This window comes from Centropristis striata, chromosome 9, assembly GCF_030273125.1.
Source record: "Centropristis striata isolate RG_2023a ecotype Rhode Island chromosome 9, C.striata_1.0, whole genome shotgun sequence".
NCBI lineage: Eukaryota > Metazoa > Chordata > Actinopteri > Perciformes > Serranidae > Centropristis > Centropristis striata.
This window is the reverse complement of record NC_081525.1, coordinates 34361208-34387327: the sequence shown is the minus strand read 5'-3', so window position 1 is coordinate 34387327 and position 26120 is coordinate 34361208. Positions and strand designations below refer to the sequence as shown.

General features: G+C 41.4%; 1 protein-coding gene across 1 annotated transcript; it reads right to left on the bottom strand.

Moving 5' to 3' along the window:
• Positions 1 to 21621: 21621 nt before the first annotated feature.
• dmrta2 (DMRT-like family A2) lies at positions 21622 to 24671 on the bottom strand. Its single transcript, XM_059341242.1, has 2 exons — positions 23854 to 24671; positions 21622 to 23425 (listed from the first exon to the last, which is right to left on the bottom strand). The coding sequence occupies exons 1-2, from the start codon at positions 24311 to 24313 to the stop codon at positions 22539 to 22541; spliced, it is 1347 nt and encodes a 448-aa protein (XP_059197225.1). The 5' UTR covers positions 24314 to 24671; the 3' UTR covers positions 21622 to 22538.
• Between the last annotated feature and the right edge of the window lie 1449 nt (positions 24672 to 26120).

The window sequence follows — 26120 nt, the reverse complement described above, 5'->3', positions numbered from 1 at the left end:
GCAGAAGTTTTCTGAGCAAATTTGTACAGATTGCAACAATTTACAACAATATGATTTTTTGTATGTAGATTGTGCCTGCTGGGCCTGGGGGAAAAAACGCCTGAACATCAGCCCAAACACTCTATGGAAAACACAAGATGCACTATGGTAGTAACCACTATGGTAGTAACCGCCTGTAAGCATTCCCTGCTTTATCTTCTATTTTGCTCTTAATGAGACAATTACTTATCAAACAAACATCATGATGCACTGAAGAAAACTTGAAAATGGTGGTTGAGACCATAAACTTATTATGAGAATGTTTAGTGATGAAATTAATCAAGTTAAACGTCAGGTCATTTCCCTATTGACTTGCATACAACCTGACTTCTCTTTGGAACCAGTGGAGCTGCCCCCTGCTGGCCATTAGAAAGAATGCAGATATAAGGACCCTTCCGCATTGGCTTCACTCATCAGGCCAGGAGGTTGCCCCTTGGACTCGAGCATTTTAAAGACTACTGTTTTCTGTGCATGCTATTGTGGTGTAATTATAGTTAGGATGAGATTGTGATTACGGCAGGAAAAACTTAAGAAACTTAAGTTTAAGGACAGGAGGAGACATCAGTAACAGGTGCAGGTCTGACTCCTCTCCCCTGTACAAAAGTTGAGCACAATATAAGCCATACTCCACCTGACCTCTGTGCCCTCACTTTCTACTTTGTTTAGGCACATACAGACTGTGCGATAACAACAACGGTACAAGTTTACTTAATGTCTGTGCACTGTGCAAGATAGCTCTAATGGTCTTGGTCGCGATCTGTGTCAGACTGCACGGTATCAATATTGAGGCTTGTCAGATGGTGCAAGAATGTCTGGTGAACCATGAGATCATTATATCCTTTGAAAGAAATAAACAAATGCAAGGAGAGACATGACATCTACTCACACCAACAACAAAAAATACAAAGTAAGAGGAGGACTTGCATTATAATCCAAATATCCTGACTTTTTAATATAACAAAGAAACTGCTACCATGTTCCATCGTATCTGTCAGAACTTCCAAAAGTTCTTGGTTGTGGAACTGACTTCTCAATTGATTAAATCAAAAATATATTTATTAGATATACCCTGACTGAACCCTGAATGGAAGTATATATGGTGGCCTGCATTTCAAATCAAATCAAATCAAAATGACTTTATCACCAGGGGGAAATTCAGTTAGTCTGGTAGAATCTCTTGAAGAATGAGACAGTCTGATGGCTGTAGGAGAGAAGGCTCTTTTGTATCTCCGTCCTGCAACGGAGAGAGAGGAGCCGTCCACTGCTGATTTTTTGGTCCATAAATGTGTTGTGTAGTGGATGATCTGGGTGTTTCAGGATGGACTCGAACATCTTGACAGGTCATCTCTCCATCACCTCCAGTGTGTCCAACCTGGCTCCAACCACAGAACCAGCTCTTTAGACCAGTCTGTCCAACCGCCTTGCATCTCTGCAGCATAAAACAACACACTACCACCACAGACTGATAAAATATCTGCAGCATCTTACTACAGATGTCCAGAGATCTGAGCTTCAAGAAGAAAAAGAGGCGGCTCTGCCCCTTTTTGTAGAGAGCGTCTGTGTTTAGGGACCAGTCCAACTTATTATCCAGGTATACACCTAGATACTTATAACTTGGCACCACCTCCATGTCCACCCCACAGGTATTCACTGGCTGAAGAGGGGGGCTTGAGTCTGCGGAAATCTCTGATCATTTCCTTAGTCTTTGAGGTGTTCAGTAGGAGATAGTTCTTGTGACTCCAGTCACTGAAGGCTTTTATCAGATCCCTATATTCAGATTCCTGTCCATTCCTGATACACGCCACAATAGCAGTGTTGTCGGAGTACTTCTGGATGTGGCAGGACTCAGAGTTGTATTTGAAGTCTGCTGTGTACAGTGTGAACAGGAATGGAGCCAGAACAGTGCCTTGTGGAGCCCCTGTGCTGCTCATTAATGTCCCAGAAACACAATTCTCCAACCTGACATACTGTGGTCTTCATGTCAGGTAATCTGTGAGCCAGGAGATGAAGGAAAGATCCACTCCCATCTCTGTGAGCTTGTTTTTGAGTATGTTGGGTTGGATGGTGTTGAATGTGCTTGAAGAAATCAAAGAACGTGATTCTCACATAAGCACCAGTTTCCTCCAGATGAGCAAGGGCACGGTGAAGCATGTAGAGGACAGCATCGTTCACTCCAATGTGTTGTTTGTATGCAAACTACAGGGGTCGAGTTTGTCTTTGACTTCAGCTCTCAGTAGGCGTAGAATCAGCCACTCCAAGGTCTTCATGATGTGAGAAGTGAGGGCTACTGGTCTGTAGTCATTAAGTTCAGCTGGACATTTTATTTTTGGTAAATGTAAATTTTCCACAGTGCCGGCACTCGCCCCAACTGTAGACTGAGGTTGAAGATCTTGAGGAGAGGCTGACACAGTTGGGCAGCACAGTGTTTGTTTGTTTATTAGAATTTGGTCAACGTTTTTACATTTTATGAACAACCTGACTGTGAAGATGCCTGTGATCAGACACATATTGGTGCTTGAAATTTATCTTGCAGTAACATGGTTGTGAACAGGGAGGTGGAATTCTGGATTGTGCACTTGTGATTTTAATTGAATTGTTTTATTTGATTTATATTATGTTGTTGTTGTTGCCCCCACAACCCTGCCCCAAATAAGCAGAGGAAAATGGATGGATGGATGGATGTATGGATGTTGTTGTTGCTTGTTATGTTTATTTGAAATGAACTAAAGCCAAAAAATACACTTAATAAATAACACAACATTTAAATATATATGATATATTGAAGTTTGCATCCAAGGAAAAGAGGCCAACATGAAATGCAGATTTTGCTATGATAAAGATGTTTCTGGCAATAACATTACGCTGAATTTCTGACACTTTGACAAAGCTTCTTTCTGTCCGCCAAAGCTCTAAATCTGCCAACAGTGGACGTGTTTCCCAAGACCCCCATTTTGGAATGACTACAACAGCTTTAACGTGTATCTCTCATGATTGTTAACTGTCAACAAATTTGCACAGTGCAGAGGGGCTTTAAAGGGCACAATACTTCCTACATTGACACCGAAAATTGGCACTGAAAGTAAGTAGCTTGCAGATTTGTCCAGTATGAACGTAATTAGGGATACTGGGCTGGTTCAGTGCCAGCATGCTGTGCCAGTGCAGGAAGATGTATTCCATGCACATATGTAGCTTGGCAAAGAATAACAATGTGTTAAAATATGATGCTATAGTCTTAGACGACCAAAATAAATGCTGATTTTTTAAAATATATTTACCAATGACAATGATGTAATCCTAACGACGACAAAATGTTGTAGTTGCATAATTGTGATCATACCTTAACTATACTGTAATAATTAAATAAGTATTGATAATGAATGTAATCTTGGATTTACCACAGTTGAATTGGGGTTTCCCATTAAGGACTAATGATGAAACATACTCTGTAGAAATGTGTCAGCAGTCAAAGGTACAGTAGGTTACACCACTCACAGCAGTTACATTTGTGCCTTGCACTCTAAACAACAATATATAATGTCTACGTAGGTACACATTCAGATGCATTTATTGACACAAATGCACGCCAACATACTTGCAGGCATACACTCCCACACAAGCACCCAACCCTCTTTGTCACACATGCACACACACGCGCGCGCACACACACACACACACACCAGACGTTCAGCAGTCATGCCTTTCTGTAGGATTCTCCTCTGGGTGCTGCGTCCAAGGTGAGTGTGCTGGCTGGCAGCTCCTGAGGAGTTGGTAGGAAGAGATAGCTGAGCGAAGCTATTAAAATACGGGCAGGAATTTCCCTTATCTCTCCCACCGAGGCTGCTCGCGCCGCTTTGTGCTATTATGGAGATAAAATGCACAGAGGCTTGGAATGAGGGAGGGAAGGAGGGAGGACGAGGAGGGGAGGGCGAGGTTGGGGAGGGAAGGCGTAAGAACGTCAGATTTATGGAGCTAGGGAAGCTTAAGGTTATTAAATCGGAAGATTACTCGACTGCGAAATTGTTGAAGTTTTTACGAGAAGTTGAGGGATTTAGGCCGGTATTAAACAGCAAAGCATTAGGAGGCCAGCAATATACATTATTCACAATTTATTTTTACCCCTTTTCTTCTATTCTGTTCACCCTTTTCTTTAGTCCTCCGGTCTTTCTTCTCCCTCCTTTCATCAAGCTCACAGACAATATCGAGCTCCTCCTAAATTCTTATTCAGAGGAGCATCTGCACCTCCCATTCCTGCACTCTCTCCCTCAACGGCAGCAGCAGTGTAGACAGAGGAAACAGAGCAAGAGTCAAAGAGATACAGCAAAGGAGAGACTGAGGGAGACAAAGATGCTCCAACGGAGAGGATAGGCTTGTCATCCCATGTTTCAGTATTGACACCAGTCACGGTGCGCATACTTCTATCAAGGACATTCATCACTGTCAACCTCTTAGAGAGGAGTTTGACGGCGAGGTGACTGTAAAAGCAGGGGAAGATAAAAACTCTTATTTTACATTAGGATTTGAGTTTCTGTAAGCTGAACGATGCCTACATGTTTACCGAGGCTAGGGAGTCTCTGATATATTGTGAAATACAGGTAAATTGCTTTCATGGTGATGTGAGCATTAACTGTTGTGACATTGGGTGTATCTTTGGGGCAGATAAATAGCAAACACTTCTCTGACAATTTGTTGCTGTGAAGGACAGTAACCAGACAGGTTTTATTCTATTGGAAAATGTCAAATATTTATCACAGATTGACAAAAGGGACTCTAACAAATATGTTCTTACATCTACTCTTACAACGTAATACATCTTAATACAGTCCAGCTTTGTTTGTTGTTTATTGTCGACTGTTATAAATGATAGCAGGGTCAGAAATATTAACCTGAGTCCTTGGTTTACAAAACAAAATCACTTTTACTGAAAGGATCATCTATATTCTTGGAGATGTTGAATGATGAACTACATGGTGAGACTGTTTTTTGTTGTTTTTTTCAAAATGGATGCACATTAGGACTCTGCACTTGCACAGAATTTATTTGTGAATTTGTATTCCTCACAGTGTGTGTGCACGATGTGTTTCCCCCCTCCGTTTTCCTGAAAAGAGAAAATCATTTGTCTCGTTCGTAGCGGACGTTACAACAGCGAGTCATATATAACGCATCACACCACAACTGACATCAAACATGGGTGAGAAATTTGTCTCCCCTCTGCCCTTACACACACACAAACTCACACATAACACACACCGCAACAACCCTACAAGCTACACTCTCCACCCCCTGCAAGGACTTAAAAGGGATGTGTCACTTCATATCCACAACAACAGTTTTATACACACACACACACACACACACACACACACACACACACACCTCCTGGCTGGTGGAGTCACACAAACCTGCACCCACAGTTCTTCCATGTTGTCTATCATTATGTGCTTGGCTTCAAATGTTTACCATGTCTCTCTCTCTCTCTCTCTCTCTCTCTGTCTCTCTCTCTCTCTCTCTCTCTCTCTCTCTCTCTCTCTCTCTCTCTCTCTCTCTCTCTCTCTCTCTCTCTCTCTCTCTCTCTCTCTCTCTCTCTCTCTCTGCTCGTCTCATTCAGGTCAGGTTTGTTGTCTCTCAGTCAAAAAAAAACAACAGTTTCTCAGAAAGGAACATCAGGAGGGGAAAAGTGAATAAAACATTTCTTTCACAACAAACTCTTTTGATAGCATGCATATATCCATACAGACATAAACATCCCTGGAAGAGCGTCCTCCCTCTTGCAGTTTCTCTCCACACACTCCTGCAGTTCTTACCATGAAAATTATATCTTCATATACATTTAAAGCAACAGAAATTCTATCTTTTTTAAATGGGAGACGGCGGACAGATTTACTCAGCGATTATCTAAGGGCTTTGTATGTGTGTGAGTTTGTGTATGTGTGTGTGTTGTTGATGCTAGTAAGCTGGTAAACACACAGCTGGCCGTGCTCTTTGATACACCAGGAGGCCTTGAGGATATTTCACACTTCTTTTATAGTTGCATTCTGCAGCGTACTTTCTCATCTTCTTCTTCTCTTCACCTAATTTGCACAATTTCCCTCCATCCTTCACTGACTGCAGTGACTCGGGGAGAATCTACGCACCCCCAGCTGTGATCTGAGGGATGGGGAACTTTTTAAAAGCCGGCCAGCCAAGTTATTTGTATGTATTTATGAGTATGATTGCGCGTGTTTGTTGGTGTGTGTCTGTATTCTGGTGGAACTCTTCCATGGATGTTTATGCATGAATGTGTGTTGTTGCACACATGTTCTGTCTCGTTTTCTGCGCTCATTTGCTTATGTGGTGAGACTGATTACATTTCCACCAAATTCTGGTGAGACGGCAGCATAATGCAGCTAAATATGGCCAGCTACGTCTTGTCGTTTATGAAGGACTCCCCCACTGTTTGTTGACACTCAGAAAGAGAGCCAGCCATCTCCCGCTCCACTAGATAATTCTCCTCTGTGGCGTAGCGGAGAGAAACTTCATTAACCCCACTGCCACACAGTCAATCCTGGAGATGTGCATGTGTAATGTGGCTGAAAGCAGCCTTTTAACGCTGTAAACACTAACTTGCTAAACGTCAGGATGTATTACACACTCCAGCTAAATTGTGGAGAGCTGGTCTACCAGCTTGTGTTTCATGGGCTGTGGATAAGTGCAAAAATTATGTAATGAATATTATATGAATGCAGATATGTAGTTTCGGCAACAATGCACTCACATTACACAGCCCCATGAAACAGTTGTATGTTGAATTTACAATGCTATGACACCAGTGCAGCAACCCGACATCAGCAGAACCAAACTCGGGACTGTCTTCTCCTGTCAGATCAAATGAGTCTCTGAGTCTTTTTTAAACCAAGTAGCAACCTCCAGGGCTGAAAAATGAAGCGTAAGCACCAAAAACTGCAGTTCTTTGAATGGCCCTTTGAGGCTGGCTCCAAAAACAAGTCAGTCCTCATAGACCCCCAGTTTAAAAACGCCCAACTGTTTAGCAGAAATAAACACGTAATAGTCTAGTACAAAAAAAGGTTTTGGACTCTAAAACTAATTTCTCTGTTTGTGGCAACTGTGAGGAGCGTTAATTAATATAGAACTCCCCTGTTTAACTTATATTAAGGCTTAGATGTATGCATAATTAAGGGCATGTCTGCTTTGAGTCACAGGTCAGGCACTGCCATGATGGCGAGGGCCGGAGCCACCACACTGAACTTAACAACAGAAACCTATGGGTGACATCAGAGAGACAACATCCATGTTTCTGCAGTCGTTGTTTTAAATCTGCTTTAACATATATTTTTTTGCCACTTGGGGGCAGCAGAAACAAGCTTACTTGTTGCTTTTATACTGACATGGTTTCCTTACGCATTAAGCAGATTCTGACCTAACAAGCATAGATTTGGAGTTGTGTTTCTGGCCACCTAAAGAATATATAAGCCCATTATTTTGGCCTTTCAGCTCTGTTTTCTCCTGAGGGTAATATCTGGATCTTTAACTGATATTTTCCACTATGTTTACCAGCTGTACACTAACTGTCTCTGTCTGTGGTCTGGTGCTGTGCAGGTAGCATACAGTGAGTTTTTAGAGGATGGGTGGGTAAAAATGATGCTTTGATAGCAGTGATTGATGCTAAACATTAAGTCCAACCCATACAGAACAGACAGGGCATCAACACATCCTGATACCTAAACACAACAGTCGCAGTCATTGACATCATGAAACTACTTGGTTAGGTTGCTAACCTAACCTTAGGAAAAGAAGTTGTCACTTCACCTACGTACGTAAGTATGTGACATTCTCAACAAAGTTGAACTGGTTACATTAAGTTGCATTTAGTCAGCGTGGACTTTTGATTTCGCAAAGGACATGAGCAGTGGCCTTCTGGGTCAAAGTCTTTAAGTGTTTGTTTGTATTTGTCACTCTTTATATTACATCACCTGACTTCCTCCTTTGTTCCCGTCATAATTACTACGATCACTAGAGGTCAGCGCTTAAGAATGGGGGAATTTTGGGGGGCACTCAAACTACACATAGGCACTTGAGCCGCTGTTAATACAAAAATATTGGATATAGCAGCTTTAAGGAAATGTTACATGACATCATATGGCAAAACCGTATGCTTGTTTGGATTCACGCTTTGCACTATCTACAAAATGCTTCCTGCAGATGCTGTATATTTGTTGTAATCAAAAATATGCATGATAAAATAGACTTGTACGCAGGAAATTCCTAAATTAGCAACTTCCCTTCAGGCAGTTAGTGGCTAAATAAAGCCTCCAGGGGCAAATCGGGCCACCCAGAGCTCCATCCTGCATCCATCCAGTCCTCCCACTCCCTGAAGCCCACAACGATGATTCCTCCTGGGACACTACTCCCACTCTGCCTGGCGGCTGGAGTACATATGGATGTGTTGGAAGCACCTTGAAAATCCAAAAAAGAAGAACACAGTTAAAATCAGGGTTTAAAATATGCATTTATCTGGTGTTTGTGTGCTCTTGTGTACACGCTCAAAGATGAATGGCATTGTTTTAAGTTAAATAATGACTTTGGGAGGACACACAGTCAGGAATTGCCATCAGTGATGGCACCCAGTGTAAACTTTGAGCTGGGCAGCTGCCTGCATGTCGTTTATTTCCTCCAGTATCTGCCTCCAGCACACTCGCACGTACCAGCCAACAGGCTCCTTCTGTTCCTTTATCACGCACACTGATATTCACACATACTGTAGGAGTGCAAAGGGAGTAAATGAGCACGCAAACACACACACACACACACACACCCAAATGCTCACAGAGAAGATGAAAGGTACAGCGACTGAGGGAAAAATAAGAGAGAGACAGTGAAGATTGCAGCTTAACCTCTTGGCTCCGCTGTAAAGCAGCACTCACTCTCTGGAGCCTTGCTGATAGCCATCTGTCTGGCAGGGGGAGACAGCTTCACCTTTCCAACACATCAGCACGCTCACAAACACTCACGCCACAAACACGGGCGCCACCACTCACACACAACTAGTCTTCACTCACAGATGATAAGTAGACAATGAAAAAAAAGACATTTTAAGCGCAACTTTAGTGCTGTGTAGTTTTCTTTTCTCCTAAAGAAATGAAAGTTTAGATGATTCTTTATCTGTGGCCACTAAAATTCAACCTGCACGCTCCCATAAAGTGATTTTTCTTCATTCATAAAAGTTTTCTGTTTAGATATGCAGCATGTGCACCCATAGCAATGATTAACATCTATTTAAAGTGAGCGTGGGACATTCATTGACAAAGAATGAGCTATAACTTGGAAATCCTGAGCAGAATCCAAAACACTTCAGATTTTGGCAATAAATCTGAAGCTTAGTCAATAGCTCCCTCTCAAGGTGATGGCTGAGCTGAAGAAACTCTTTGCTGTACCCACATCTTCACCCTCCTCACCCTACACTCTCCTCCTCCTCTCCCCATCCTGCCATCCTATAGCCCCTCTCTTAAAACATAAATTCCTTGAAATCCTCCCACTTCTCCACCTCTGCAGCCCTCTCCCCGCACCTCGGTGTCCTCTCCACCCCTCGATCCATCTCTGTCCTGCTGATCAATAATCAATCTGCAGGGGCCGAGGCCAGGGGCCCCGCACCATCTGTCTCCATCGGCAAACCTGAAAGAGGGAGAGAGAGAGGGGTGGGGGGGTGTGGAGAGAAGGAGGAGATAGAGTTCAATCTATCTCCATCTATCTCCATCCGTGGTCAGGTCCACTCTGCCGGTATAGATCATAATTTGGAGAGGTGTAATTGCTGGTCAGAGACTGGGGGTGGACGCTAGAGGGGGGAGGAGGGGGGTGTCAATAATGTTTCTACAGTCCAGTCCTCCCCTCTGCCCCACCTCCTCACTCTCCTGCCTGACCCAGTTTCCCTCTTTTTCTCCTCTTCATCTCCTCCTCTCTGTCTCTGTCTTCTTCCCACTTCTTCTGTTATCTTCACTTTTCTCAGTGCAATTTACAAAGATCCACAGACCAAAACAACATAATTTATCACTCTTCTTCTTCTACTTCTACTCTGTGTTGGTGTGTGTAGTTCTGTGTGTGTGTGCATGAAGTTTGCTTTCCGCTCTAATCCTGGAGGGCCAGCACCAACTACGCCTACCCTCAGCGTCTGTGCTGCACTTGACACTCGCCTGAGCGTTTATGCGTCAGAGGAGGATGTCGCTACTTTGATAATGATCTACCTAGTAACACCTGCTTCGGAAAAATAAGTCTTGGCTCCATAAATGAATTGTCAAATGCACTTGAGAATGTTGCGCCGAGCTTGCCAAGACCCTGAGGAGATTTTTCCAACGCCCTAATTTGATCACACTATTACCTAAGCAAGTGCAAGCCATGTGATAGCAGCTGTGAATGAAGCCCATCCAGCAGTGTGCTCATCATGTTTATTTAAACCCACAGTCAAACTGTTTTCCTTTGCTTTGATCTCTGAGGTAATGATGAAAACAAATCCATACATTTTGTTTCATTTTTCCCCAAATTGGCAGAAAACAAGTTATCATTTATAACTTTAGGATATTTCACTCGATCAAAAGCAGATTTTTTTTCTGATAAATGTGGTTATGATTTAACACTGTGATTCTCAAAGTGGTACCCAGAGACCCCCTGGGGTCCGCGACACTCTGCCAGGGGGTCACTGGAAAGTGTTCAGATTCATATATTTAAAATAAAAAATATCATATCATATTTGTTTATTTACTTATTTGCAAATATTGAATCTAATCTAACAAATCAATAACTCTTAGAATCCGCAAATATATTTAATACTTTGATGAAAAAAGTTTTATAACCTCTACATTAACAAGACAAAGACAACGGTTATAGTAGCAGCTCTCTGTGGCAGTGAGCTAAGTGGTAACATGCTGACAATGAAAATGTTAAGAAGATATGTTTACCACTTGCTAACATGCTAATACTTGTAAATCAGCAGTAAACACAAAGTATAGCTGAGGTATTTGGTCATTAACCAAATAAAAACTTGAACATGTTTATGGTGCTGTTGGGAAAGTAATAGGAAGAGCAAAAAGATTACTGAACGTTTCATGGTAATCTATCCAACAGTTGTTGGGACATTTCACTCTGAAAAGTCAGGGGATCACTAAAGTCATTAGGATTTATCCTCTGGAGGTCATGAATATGTCTAGTTTTGTTCCATCCAGCATGTCAAGATATTTCATTGGGTAATCACAAACTTTGACCAACATCAGTACAATTAAACATCATAGTATCATGGATATCTCGACCAAATTGTAAGGCAATAGTTTTCAAGACATTTCACCAATTGTCAAAACTGTGACCATATGGTGGTGCTAGAGGAAAGGTCAGGGGATCACCAATGTGAAAAAGATACAACCTCTGAGGATCATGAATGTCTGTGCATTGCAATCCATCCAGATGCTTTTTGACTTTTACACACATTTCTTATGTACTTATTTATTTCAAGCTTGTGCCGAACAAGTTCACACAAAGCCTATCAACAGCAGAGAAAGCTCTCAGTATTTTGCAGTATCCTGGACTTGTCTGTGGCAACAAACTTTCTATTTGTCTAAGACCTTCATCTCCATTGTGAACCACTGTAGGTCCCCGGTGCAATCTTCAAGGTTGGATCAAGTCCTACAGGTGGGTGTTGCAGGTAAGTGGTAATGTATGCTTTCACTTCTGGTTCCCCTATGAGCTGTACAACACTAATTCTTTCACCAGGTGGAGAACAACCCCCTCCCCTCCTCCACCCAGCTGCGCTAACAACACTGTTAACCTATCCCATCTCCCATCTTCTATTAAAACACCAGAAAGAAAGGATGTTCTAATTTGAGACTCAGTGACTCATGAGTGCAGCGTGTGTGTGTGTGTGTGTGTGTGTGTGTGTGTGTGTGTGTGTGTGTGTGTGTGTGTGTGTGTGTGTGTGTGTGGGCGTCACAGAGCAGAGAAGATATTACCAGTTTTTTTCCATTTTCCTCCTATAAGCTTTCATTGGTTAAAATTGACTTTGGTGCACAACACAAATAAAAAGACTGTGTTTTTCTTTGCGTGTCTGAGAGACAACACATCCATTCTTTGTTACAGCTCAACAGAGAAGGGTATGTCATAAGGGGCAAACACATATTCGCAACCCTTACTCACACACACACACACACACACACACACACATGCGTGGGCACTGACTGAGCTCCTGTGAGTGAGAGTACCTGGTCTGTGAAGGATAACCCAAAGGGGAAACAAAGAGCCAATGAAACTTTAATGAGCTGGTCACGTATCAGCTGGAGCCTGCTGCAGCTGCACCTCTGCACCGCTCTCTGTCTCCGCTCTGCTCTCAAACCACAAACTTCTCTCCCCAAACAAATCGATGAGGAAACTCCAAACCTCTCAGACAAAAATCACAGAGAGAAACATACGGAAGATCTGAAGACGAGGATAAATGTATCTTTTCTGTTTCAGGTTCTGCACTTGTCTTCCTAACTGCTCTCAAGAGATCTGGTATTTGTTGTGCAAAGCCAAGGACAACTGAATGACGATATTTAAATTGCCAACAGGCCGATATGCTCACTATGCAGAATCAGACAAAGCAGTTTCAGAATACTTTTTTATGGTTTACATTAACCTACTTGGTTCCTGGGTCAGCATGGTTTTCTGGCAAATCAGCACCAGCAAATGTGAATGTGTGTATTTTATCCCTATATGTCTGTTTACTATATGCTGTATGTATTAGCATTTAACAGCTTATCTGAATTGTCCTAATATGACTAACTCTACCTACCTTGGATTTCATGCACATTAAAAGGCTTAACATTTGCAGATATTTGACCTGCAGGTCTTTTCAAAAAATGCACTGTTGCCATCCCTTCCATTCCCTCCATGTATAATATACATACAGTGTACTATATGTGATATGCTAATAAATTCTGAACACACGTTAAAATGATGCCGGCCTCTCCCAAAGCCCCCGTTCTCGCTGTTCCTCATCAATGCTTTCTGCTGAAACGTACGATTTGCAATATGCAGTTAATGAGTTGTTGAAGGCTGAGAATGAATCCCATTCTAGCCATAATTGTGTAAGGTTTCCCGAGGGGGAGAGCGTGCATGTGTGTGTGTGTGTGTGTGTGTGTGTGCATTAAAGTTTTTTTGCATGTGTACTTCAGCATGTATGTGTGTTTCTCTGTGTGTGCCTTGTGCTTGACTGTGTGCGTATGTACATATACACGTGTGAGTGTGTGTGAGTGTGTGTGTGTGTGTGTGTGTGTGTGTGTGGGTGTGTGCTTGTCAGTGGAAACAGAAGCGTCTTTAATCTTCATTTGATGACTCTCACTCAGAGCAGGGAGGCTGCAAATACTGTAAGTAAGAGAGAAAGAAAGAAAGAAAGAAAGAAAGAAAGAAAGAAAGAAAGAAAGAAAGAAAGAAAGAAAGAAAGAAAGAAAGGAAACTGCATTGCCAAGAGTGAGGACAAACGCAGACAAAGGGCGAGGAAGAGGAGTAAAAAACCTCTCCATGACTGTGAGGAAGATGTTGAGGAGGAGATCTCACCAGGAAAAGAGCCAGAGAAGGAAGAGCTTTTTTTGAACAGACCTACTTCTGTCAGTCAGTCGAATGTCACTAAACATTTAGCGAGAAGCTGCTGTGACACACACACACACACACACACACACACACACACACATACACAAACACACATACACATGCTCTACACAGTCAACAACAAACAGAAGAAAGAAAAACATTAAAAAATTGTGCAAATTGTGTGCAGGAGTGGTGATCAAATAATTCCTGGAGAGAGTTTCTAAATTTAGCCTTTTACAGTGTGTGTGTGTGTGTGTGTGTGTGTGTGTGTGTGTGTGTGTGTTGGGGTTTACTATGACAGTGAAAGGTAAGGAGCTCATCACCCTTGACAAGAAAGACATGCTACATCTCCTGTAGGATTTTATGCACACACACACAAACAGAAATCATGGATAACTCAATACACATTCACATTCCAGCACACCTTATCTACCCCAGCAGTGTTGACTGACACTCTCCACTTGAGGAGATTAAGTGTGCTCATGCTGTGTCGGCACAGCTTGACGTCCATTTATCCTTAAAACTCATATGAAGCGCCTCCGAGAGCTCCGTGCCAACCACGGGCACACACCACCCACCACGTGCACGTTCCCCCAATTTCCCTGCACACACCTGCTACTTTATTGCGGCTGCTGCCATTGGAGAAAATAAAACTGCAGTTTTTGCTTTTCTTCCTGCTTGAATCGGATGTTTACATGGTCACTCGGGCCACTGGGATGGTAAAACCGGATGGAAACCCCCCCCAATTCGTAGATTATTTTCTCTGCTCTTAAAAACATTTTGTCTGTATGTGTTTTTCATCACACCTCAGCTGTGTGCTGTTTAATTGCCACACAGAAAGAATGAGCCTGTGGCGTTTGTGGTTCCAACAGCAGCAGATTTAACCAACACACTATAAATACACACAGGCCATCTGGGTACTTGCAGGGTACAGATAACTCGCTGGCAACTGCTGCTGCTGGTCTCTCTTTATGCCTGTTAACATTAGTATATTATTAATTTTCTACCGTTGTACAGTCTGCGGAGATAATAATAGGGCCAAGGTGGTGCTGCATAACGTTTGTCCCCTATGGGACGAACTGAGAAAGTAAGAGACTAATTTGGTTAAATATGACAACCTTTTTTGTGCTGTTTTGGTTTTAAACGTGATATCCCAGGTAGCCAGCCAAGCCAGGCTGTTGGCTCTCCTGGATGTGTCCAAATGTGAGCTGGTTCTGGCAAAGTTGGATTACTACCAGGCAAAGGGGACATCTGTTCCAGGTTCAATTTGTGTAATTTGGTTTTTCATTACATCAATCAAGTGCCACATTATAATTTAATTTTCTAAAGGGTTGCTGACTCAAAAATATAAATATAAAACATGTTAAAAAGGTGTATATTTCCTCTTTCCTCTTACCTGTGGTGTTATTTATCAGTCTAGATTGTTTTGCTGCGAGTTGGCGAGTGTGGGAGATATCAGCCGGAGAGATGTCTGCTTTATCTCAAATAAAACAGAGCTATATGGCACTCCAAAGTGTCATGACCCAGTTAGTCAAGACAATCGCAGACCTTGTGTTGAATAGTTTCATGTCGGAAAAGAACATGAACACATCCACAGGTCTGTGGATATGTATTGTTTGACTCTTTGAGCACCACAGGTATGCCATCAGGATGTGTTGAAAGGAGGCAGACATCCATACAGCTGATATATCCAACACTCTGGCAACTCACACCAATATGATCTAAACTGATAGATAGCACTACAGGTAGGAGACAAAATATGGATTTTTGATATTGGGGTGGACTGTCCCTTGAAGATTATTGGTAAATGTGGTATATTAACCTTACAAAAAGTCATATTTAATCACATTACCCCAAACTAATTGATATGCAGACAACCTGAGGACAGGTAGTATTTCAGTGTTCCTCTGTATCCAGACAAAAATAATGAAGCTGCCGTGTGCTAAATAGACTGTACATGATGAGTAAACCATGTCTCCAAAAAAGTATGTTCCCAACTTCCCATACAACTGAACTACATTCCAAATTATGTTTAAAAGGAAACATATTTTCTCTCAGTTTTAAACACATGGTTAACGTTGTGAACTGAACAAAACTACTTGATAAGGTTTAAGAAAAGATCATGGTTTGGATTGAAATAAGTATGTTTGTGAGATAAGTTAAAAAGTGTAAAATACTTGTAATTTAAATAGGTCAAAGTTTGATTTCACAGAGGACACATAAAGCAGTCTTTTAGGCGAAAGTCCAGTGTTTGTTTGACCTATCTGTCCACCCTGACCTCGTCCTTCTGCTTACTGATGGACTTTGATTAAAAATGTTTCTGTGATATCAACAACAATTGGAATCCAGGAGAAATCATTTGAAGCGTAATTGACAATGCTGTTTTCGTTGATTGGGAGTCACCAAGTTTGCCCAATGACCAGCTGTCCCACAGCCCCTGAACAATGCTGAGCCGAAGTGGCTGACTGGTTGGGCCAGAATTTGCTGACTTGTCCCAGTTAGCAGTATTGAGTAAGGGTGGGCCTGTGCTGACCCTGTGTAATGCAGATTATGGTTTGTCAGTCATCCATGTTAATACCACATGCTCACTATATTTGCCTACCTGGAATTCCTTTGCAGTTGCCGGCTGCCTCCTTGTGCTGGTGGACAGGTTTCCTTCCTCTGAAGGACCGCCACATTATGTGAGCTGCAGACTCTGTGGACAAAAACATAAAATTTGTTAGTTACTAAACTGACATGTATTTTTTTAACAATAGCATAAGATGTAAATAGACTTGTAATAAGGCATTGGTCATGTGTCACAGTTCTTTTTTTTACTTTTTTACCAAACGGACAATTCTTAAACACGCACAAAACTCTGAACATATGCAGTGTATCCAGGTTGGAAAACTGATGTCGACACCTCACAGGAAAACTGAGGTTATACCCATGCACCTGCTCTGATGTGGAAGGGATGCCACATATGATGGAAGGAAGGTTTGAGAGAAAAAAGGGAAGAGGGTCCAATACATGTGTGTGTTGAAGGGCGCTCCGCGGGGCAGAATGATGAAAGGACCCTTCGAAGGACAGATGAGAATGAGATTCCCAAATCAATACCATCCAAGGGTGTTTTGTTATTAACGCATACAGCGAGGAGCCCACGTTCAATACTCCTCACCTGACTGGTCAGGCACAGACCCCTCTCACTCTCTCTCACACACACACACACACACACACACACACACGCCTCTTTCCTCATGCACACTTTGTGATATTTTATTTGACAGTGGGAACCACATCCGTATTAAAAACCAGACCCATGTCTCCTAAGGGCCCCAAAGTCCTCAGGGACATTTGTCAATTTGTGCTAAATAACAAGAAATGTTGTTTTGAGAATACACAATTTAATCACAAAAGCAGCTGTCTCATAATATAAAACAGTGAATGTTTTAAACACACTGTTTCAAGTTAGAATAATTAGACAACACAACTGCTGGGGAGGCAGCAAAGCTTGTCTGCATGTCTGAGTGCATACTGTAGCCCAATAAGACTATATGTATTTTGGTTTATTCATTTATCTATTTTACTGTGAGTTTACAGGGCTGTAAGAGTCAAGACTCTAAATTCAGTGCAGAATGTGCACAATTGTTTTTGTCTCAATGTTGGTTTGTTTTGCTGTTATCTATTTGTTATTCTGACAGTAAACCAAACAGCGGCTCCGAAAATGAAAATGGGTTTTATGTATGGAGTAATAACCTAAATGGATTTCTCTCTCTCTCTCTCTCTCTCTCTCTCTCTCTCTTTCTGTCTCTCTCTCTCTCTCTCTCTCTCTCTCTCTCTCTCTCTCTCTCTGCAGCACTCTGGGAGCCTGTGGCCATTTATCTGCCAGTGTCTAATTATTCATTAGTGAACACAGAGAATAGAGGAATGGAAAACATAGTTGTGCATTCACTGAAGCAGACCAGCATTACCCTCCAAACTGATGCTCTCGCCTCCCCCTTCCCTTCTTTCTCACACTCTAGGGCCACAGGGGTCAACGATTTAACATCTGTCATCATGCAACACGTTGCAGATGCAGAATAATAACAAATTAATCACAAAACAATGACTTCATTCACTCAATTTAGCCAGTATCTCCAAATATGATGGCTAGAACACATACAATGCAGACCAGGCTGTTTAGCTTCAGGTGCTGCTTTTGTTTGGACCCCACTCATCACCACTAACTGAGCAGAAAACACTGTTGAATCTGCTTAATTAGGCAACAACGAGGCTAATCCTGTTCAGTTTTGGCAGAAGAGCTGTAATGCTCTTATTCGGTGCTTTGCACACAAGTGGCCAGCAGAGGACACTGTGTGTACTCCAGCACACACATCTAGATCCAAGCCAGCACCTGATGTGTGTAATGTGTTTACAATTGTGAAAAAAACTAAAAGTGGTCCAGTCCAGGCTTTTGCTAATAAATGCAACTGAAAGGCGAAGCAAACTAAAACAGCAGGTAAACAAATTGTATCCTGTACAGATGATGGCTCAGTTTGGGAACATTCAAAAACTTGCAGCAGTAATCAGCCATTAATGCGAACAGTTATAGCGTCCCACTGTAGGTGAGTTATTTATTGGGTCTTACAGGTTTATGTCATGTACAGTATTTTATAGAATTTCTTATATACCATTTTTTAGACAAGACTGTCATCTAGTGGTGCAGCCTGTGCTACACACATGCACCAGCATGAAGACAGCAGCTTAAACAGTACTAGCCCTGATGGAAGTCTACTGATTCTGCATGGCTCTTCCAGACAAATGTTTTTTCCACATTTATCTCTACTGTTATTGGCAATCATGTATGATGTGGAAATGTTTTAAGTATTTGTATACACCCAGAACATTACATCAGTGACATAATTTAAAAAACAAGAAGGAAACACATGAGATCAAGGGGTTAAATAAGCTATTTAAGATCTAAGTTATGCATCAAACTTTAATTTGTTTTACCTGATTCAGTTCAGGGCAACAGGCTTTGTTTACATTGTTTAGCAGTGATTGAAGAAGTATTCACAGCTTTTTCCAACAACAAAGCAGTGATGTCAGTGTAAATAATCTGTTGAAAGCACTCAAGTAAAAGTACATAATGAATAAATGAATGATCTTTATTTTCGGCTGTATAATGTAAACATTGAAAATAAAATTTCTCACAATTTTTCTCCATAATTGAAAACCGAAGAAAGGAATAGGCTGAAGCACATGTTTAATTTTCTAAAACCCAGAAAATCAGCAAGAGAAAGAAAAAATAAAGTAAAGTAAGCATCTAAATTATAGTCTAATTCATCCTTGATGATTGTCATACATGTGAATCAATTTACAGTATAATAATTATTGATTTTACATTTTAAAGTTCTTCAAAAATGTATACAAGCATCAAATTCTACTGAATGTGCCATATATAAAAGTACTCATTGTGCAGAATGGACCATTTCAGAAACAAATGACATTATTGGATTATAAATGTATAAATACATTCATGTGTTTATCACTCTAAGGCTGCAGCTGGTAAATGTGTAGTTAATTGTAATTAGCTAATTTTTATATTAGTTACAGATCAGAATTTACTGATGATAACAATCTAAATCTGCAATGTAATTAGTAACTAGAAAATTTCGTCTGGGGAATTTCTGAAAGGGCCACGGGGGCTACTGCCGGTGTGTGTACACTATGATGAGATTCTTCAGAGATTTCAAACAATTAATACTAGCAATGTTATGATACTATATAATATACAAGGAGCACACCTACAACAAGCATTCTTTTTCAAGTATTTATTTATACAGCAACCTATGCCCTTTAACCTCAAAATGTGTGTGTGTGTGTGTGTGTGTGTGTGTGTGTGTGAAATGTGTATCTGGAGGAGTGTGTGCGCTTACGCGTGCATGTGTGTGTAACGAGAATCGCATAAAGTTACCTGTGTCTGTGTGTAACTGTAATCACATCAAAGGATCAAAGGCAATCAGAGCTGAGCAATCAACAGAATTAACTGCCACCTGAATGTCCCGGAACAGTGACAGCAGCCAGAGGTGGACAGACTGGAATTTCTGGCCTCGCACAGAAAGCATTTTTGGCAAAACCATAATACCTATCATTGATCCGACTTCACTTTGAGCGTCCTGAGTTCTTCCTGAACAGCTACATATGTTTTTTGTGAAGAAAAATTAAGAAATAGCTTTGTAAGAGCGATCTGGAAAAAATGTTAAATATGCTTTTCTACAGAAAACTCTTCGAGTTGCAACTCTTTGAGTTGTCAGGCTAAATAGCGGAACGAAATTTTGTCCTTAAGAGGAAGAAGAAAAAAACCCACAGTATAACAATAGTATAACCGACAGCTATTGCTGTATGGGACCAGTGCTTGGTGGGATTGCCCCTTGGCCCTAATTAAAGCTATAGGATAAATGCAGGGGAGTAGAAAGTACAATACTAACCTATCATAAAACTGAAATACTCAATTACACTACTTAGTAAATGTAGGCTACTAAGTTACATCCCACTGTCTGCCTGTACATCCCACAGGCAGAATCTGTTTCTTCCACTGCTCAACCAATCAGCGTGAAACATTTAATTAGAGCTGAAATGCAGCAGTAATTGGATAAACTTCTTGTACTGACACGTGTTGGCCTGCAGGTGGCGCCACTGCTCTGTGTAAATGTTGAGCTTTCTCCTGTGAGTGGATGAGGAGGTGTTCTCATCTCTACACCAGTATAACCATAGATATTTATGAATACCAGCGGTCCAGTAGGACATCATTATTCCCAGAATAATGTTTTTTTGTGTTGTTGTTTTTTTTTATTAGGGGGATGTTTCAATCAGGATTTGTAGGTTTATCCCCTTAAATAGTTTATATCGCTTTCTTCGGCACCGTCGCCGCGCAGGTGAAACATTTCATGATGATACACAGCTATGTACGTTTCCGGTTATGTGACCAAAAACAAATCATAACTCCTTAAATAAAAAGCAGTGTTATTTATAATTCCTCAACCAGTCTCCAATTATCTTACAGCGAAATGTATGAGCTGAATTTATCTTTTTATTCAGTTGTTTCTGGCTTGTCACTGCACTTCCGGTAGCTATTTAATTAGATATGCGCCATCAATTACTTCATGAGTGATCTTGGGTATAGTGTATAATTTAAGAAGTACTTTAAATAACATTAATACTTAAATAAAATTAATGTCTAATTAACTAAAGGCCTCCGGGTGTCGATCAGCTGAAACTAGTCCGCTTACTGGTTATAAACGCTTCTAATAAAAGTAAATATTTTATTACGAGGCTGCTCCTTCACAGCCACTTTTTGTAGATTTTTTAAAACCGTTATAATCATTACATACATCAGACGGACTTGGAGATTTATAGGAGGAAATTAGGAGAAGAGGGGAAAAAACAAAACACATATTGCCCATAAAAATAAAATCTTTAAGTCTACTCCTGAGACAACAGCTATTTTATGAACGTCTTTTTTAGCTGAAAATAGATTTTGACAAATTATTTTTATAGATTTAACTTGAAAAGAAGATCACCTTTATGAACTGTTTTAATGTCAAAACATACAGTGTAAGAAATAATTGGAATATAGTTTTGCACTCAGGTTGTGAGACAAAACTTCTAAATATATCAGTAGGCCTATATTTTATGTTAGACTACTGTATTTAGATTATTTCCATTTTATTTAAACAAAACTGCAGTCAAATAGTTTCTCCAGAAATTGAACGTGCATTTATTCACTAGCTGCCTGCCTATGTATTCTCATTTTTGTTTTTTGTTTTTTGAAAATATTGAATTATCTAAATGCAAGCTAATATTTCCACAATTTATCAGCAGGTCTTTGCATACTTGCTGTATAAAGTGATTCACAAGTGTTCAGGTGCAGAAACAAGGGTTTTACCCACCAGAGGCCAAAATCAAGAATGTTTTGGTGCTCCTTTTTCATTTTATATATTCAGTCTCGAGACAAAATAATGATCATGTTCCCACTTTCTTTAAAATAACATTTATTTCCAGCATATTCATACAATGTGACAGCACAGCTTGTAACATTTGAAGATGAACTGACTTGATCCAGCACTTTGTCACAAAATATTTGAGCTGACTAACGGATAAATGAAAAGTCAAATATAGCATAGCGTTTCATATTACCAAATGCAATATATAATACAGCTGCAGTTGGAAATGAACTAAAACAAATAGGTGAGATAAGTGAAATAATACAGAAGAGGAAAAAAGGAGATGGCATTTACACATCATTAGTTCAACTTGTACATCAGGAAATAGGGTTAAACATCCGTCATCTACATGTTATAATAACTTAATTTTGCCTCATTTAATATTCCATGTGTGAGAGAGAAATGCATATTTTAAAATTAGCTTTTTAACGTCATATGCACTTCAGTTTCACCAACTGGCTGAAAATGAGATGAGCTTTAAAAATTCTCTGATAAATCTTTTTTTTGTTGTTGTTGTTGTTGCTTTTTTTTATTCTTCAATCCTGCAGAGTTGACATTAAAATCAGTAATAAAAGCATGTGAATATAGTTTTAGCCTTCTGTGCAGCTGGGTTTTTTTAAATTTTCCCACCACTTTTATTGTGATTTATTTTGGAATGTATAAATATGTTTTCAGCTTCACTTTATTCTTATTAATCAGGTTCATAAGTGGGGAATGTCATCAAACTTTCTTAGTCAAACATAAAAATATTTTTGAAAATTACACATAAGTGAGTTTAGTTTTTTTTTTTTTATTTCAGACCATTTGACTACAAGCCAGATAATCCTATTATGTACAGCAGCCTGTAGCCAAAACACATGACAGATTTTCGCCAGAACATTCAACACTTGTGGCTACAGATACAATGTGTCTGCATGGTCAGTCCTCCTGCCCGCCTCACTGCTTCTCCGGCGTGTTATTGACCAGAGGCCCGTACAGGCCGCTGGCGTAGCCCTGCTCCTTGTGTAACATCGTCCTGTCCCTTATCAGGTCGCTAAAGGCATAGTCCATCGGGGGTCTGAAGCCCAGGGTGGGCATCAGCCCGGTGGTGGAGTAGGGCGTCATGAAAGCCAGTCCCCGGCTGTGTGCAGAGTAGGCCAGCCGCAGTGGGTTCAGTCCCAGGTGGGTGCCCAGAGGATAGGTGCTGGGGTCGGCGCCGAAGTGCGGGGAGTTCGGCTGCAGAGGAGAAAACGCGGAGCGGTTGCTGAGCGTCATGGCTCCGGGCAGCATGGGCCTCGTCGGGGCCGTTATGGACGCGGAGGACGGCGGCGGCTGCTGCGCGTTTTGGAGCACCCTCTCAGCCGTCCACGTCTCGTCTGAGCCGGCCTTGTTCGAGCCCTGAGCGCCGCTGTTGTTGAGGATCTGCTCGATGGCCTGCACCACGTCCTTCCCGCAGCCCTGCAGGACCAGCTCCAGCACGCTGCGCTTGTGGCTGGGGAACACTCGGGTCAGGATGTCAATGGCGTTCATGTGCCGGGAGGCCGCGGAGGACGGGGACGGCTCCTGCTCGTCTTTGTCGGTCTCAGATCCGGAGTCAGAGCCGAGGGAGCTGACGGATCCGGGAGTCTCCCCTCCGTCTTTTAGAGGCTTGGACACCGGGGAGCTGATGAAAGACTCGCTGTCTCCGTTCTCTGAACCCGAGCCTCCGTGCCGGCCGTCTGGGGACGAGATGCCCGGGGCCGAGTCACTTTCAGCGGAGCCCGGCTTCCCCTCAGTCTGCTGAGAGGAGGCGGACCCGGACAGCTGGTTCTTTGAGAACAGCTCATACTTCTGGATGCTTGAATCTGTGGACACAATCAGAACAACACAGTGTGTCAGATAAATATGGATGTTATAGTAAGCTGCGGACAGGTCTTTATCAATGAGTTCATCAGCAACAAAGGTCACGAAATAAAAACTAATTCACACAAGTTTTTAAACAGGTAGCCCTTAAACATTATAATCAAACTCTGTAATCTCAATGAAATTAGCCTACCTAATAAAGCTAGGCACTACATTTTAACATGAACATGCCAAACAAAAATCACTAGCTCAGTAAAATAGGCTTTAACAGTTATGGTAGAATAATATTTGGGCCTACTTTTTGAGAAAGCCCATTCTAATTTAACTTATTTTGACAATTAGGCCTGTGCTTTGTGGAAGCTTTTCTTTAAATCTCCCTAGCTCTGCACTTATTTCCCTTCATAATAAGCGCTTCATCTGCTCCACTCACCTGAGTTACTCTCGCTGTTGACGGAGGTGAACACCTCGTAGTTGGGACGCGGCGGGATGATGCCGTTGGCGGCGGCCAGGGCGAGTCCCTCCGCCGTGCCGTAGAGCAGCTGCAGCTCCCGGGCTTCGTTCTCCTCCTGCGCCTGCTGCCGCCGCAGCGCCACCTGCGCCGCCATCACGCGCTGCCTCTCGGCGATCAGCGTGCACTTGGCGCACATGCAGTCCTTCCAGCGGCAGTAGCGCTTGTGGCCCTTGAGCGCGGACACCACGCCGTGGTTCCGGCAGCGGGCGCACTTGGGGGTTCGCGGGTACTTGTCCGCGGAGCGCAGGATGAGCGGAGGGCCGCGCAGGAGGCTGCTGGCCATGGACACCGGGATGGAGGCGGCCGCGACCGCTGCTGCAGCTCCCGGGTGGACTTGAGAGGCAGAGGAGACTGTGGGGTGGTCCGGTCTCAGATCCATGTGTTCCTCACTGGTGTAACTGAACTAGAAAACAGGAGAGCCGCTTTCTTCTGAACGATCTGCTTTATTCTAGGCTACTGTAATGAGCTCAGCGGCTCTCAACATCTCTGGGCAACAGGTGAAGTCTGTCTACTGACGAGATTACCGTGCCAAAAACCTAGAAGCGAAACTCTTACGTTAGCTGTTCGAGGAGTTTGAAGAAAAAGCGAAAATAAGCTGTCGAGTTTAAATCCGAGCAGAGCAGGAGCAGCGACCATTCCTCCACGGGAGAAACTTCTGTCTGTCCAGGAGGAGCAGGAGGTTGTTACTCGCCGCAGCCTGAGACACTAACTTCCTCCAGAGATCGTCAGTGGATACAGATCCCTCTCTCCCCTCTCTATTGTTGCTCCTACGTTTTCATTAGACAAATTTGACAACAATGTGGCGTCTGTCATTGGCCAAAGGGGGAAGGAGCGATCTGATTGGCTTGCCTCTTTTTTCAACTGTGTCCACCTGAGTTCTTCTTCCAAATATCAAGTGTTAAGAATCTGAAGGGAGTTCCCGGAAAGCTAAAAAATCGATGCTGTTTATTTAAAAAATATATATATTTTTTAATAGATTTTAAGCAATAGCCCGTGTTATTGCATTTATTCAGCTTTATCTTTGGCTGGCAAACAGGACAATTAAAGAGTGAAATCATAGGCCTAAAATGAAGGAACATGTTCATCCCTTCCAAGAACTTTCTGTGTATTTTTCAAGAAATATTCTGTATCATTTGGCGACATGATTGTTGGAGTGTGAAGTCAGATGTGTTTTTGCTTCTAATTACAGAGTAGAATAAGACTTTTATTCTCCTAAAATAAAGATGATGCGTGACTGTAATCTCATCAACCTGGAAGGTAAGTATCATTTATTTCATTGATTCAAGAGGAGGCGAAATTTGATCTGTGAGAAAAAAAGAGTGTATATTTGCAGAGAGGTATTGACTGCACAGAGTGAAGCTGAGCGGTGTTTAACCCTGTCCGTATTATTACCTCGTCTCGTGGTCGCTGTGTTACGAAATCTATTTTAATTTGTAATTTCTATAATAGTTTGAATATTAGTTTCAGGTCTATTGAAGAGAAAATTGCTGAGAAAATTGTTAACTACCCACACAGCCTCACGCTGCTCTTATACCATACATTACATTTAAAAAAATGTTTTTTCGAGGGATAAGGCTATATAATATTTGGAAATATTATTTTTGATGTGTCCTATAAGTTTCGTTGAGTGGAGTCATTGATTAAATTGCAGGTTTTCTGTGTAATTTCTTTTTTTAAGGTGTCAATATTTCAAATGAAACTGATCCATATTAACTATCAATCACTTTAGCTTTATATTTAGGCCTATATTATATATAAATGATTAAAATAATGTTTTCCATTTTTTACACGCTGTGCTGCACAATAAAGCAATTGTTTTATTTGCATGTATTTGCTGCGGTTTTTGCGCATGATTGTACACGTTTCATTATTTAATTCAATACAGAAATTAAAAAAGAACATGTTTACTTTATTAATACCTTAAAAAATGTTATTCAATTTACATATGCATATACCTGTAAAAAATAGTTTTATTATTCTTAGTGCCATTATGTTTAATGTTACTGCATAACGAGGCCTATTATCTCAGCTGAACTTTTATCCTTTATTCTCAGACCAACGTAGACATTTACAGCCTATAAAATGATTATTTATTTTTATTGTATTTCTTATTTTGAAAATTATATGAATTTATTTTTTAAATCATTATTGTTATTAATAGTATTAGTCCATTATTGTTTATGATG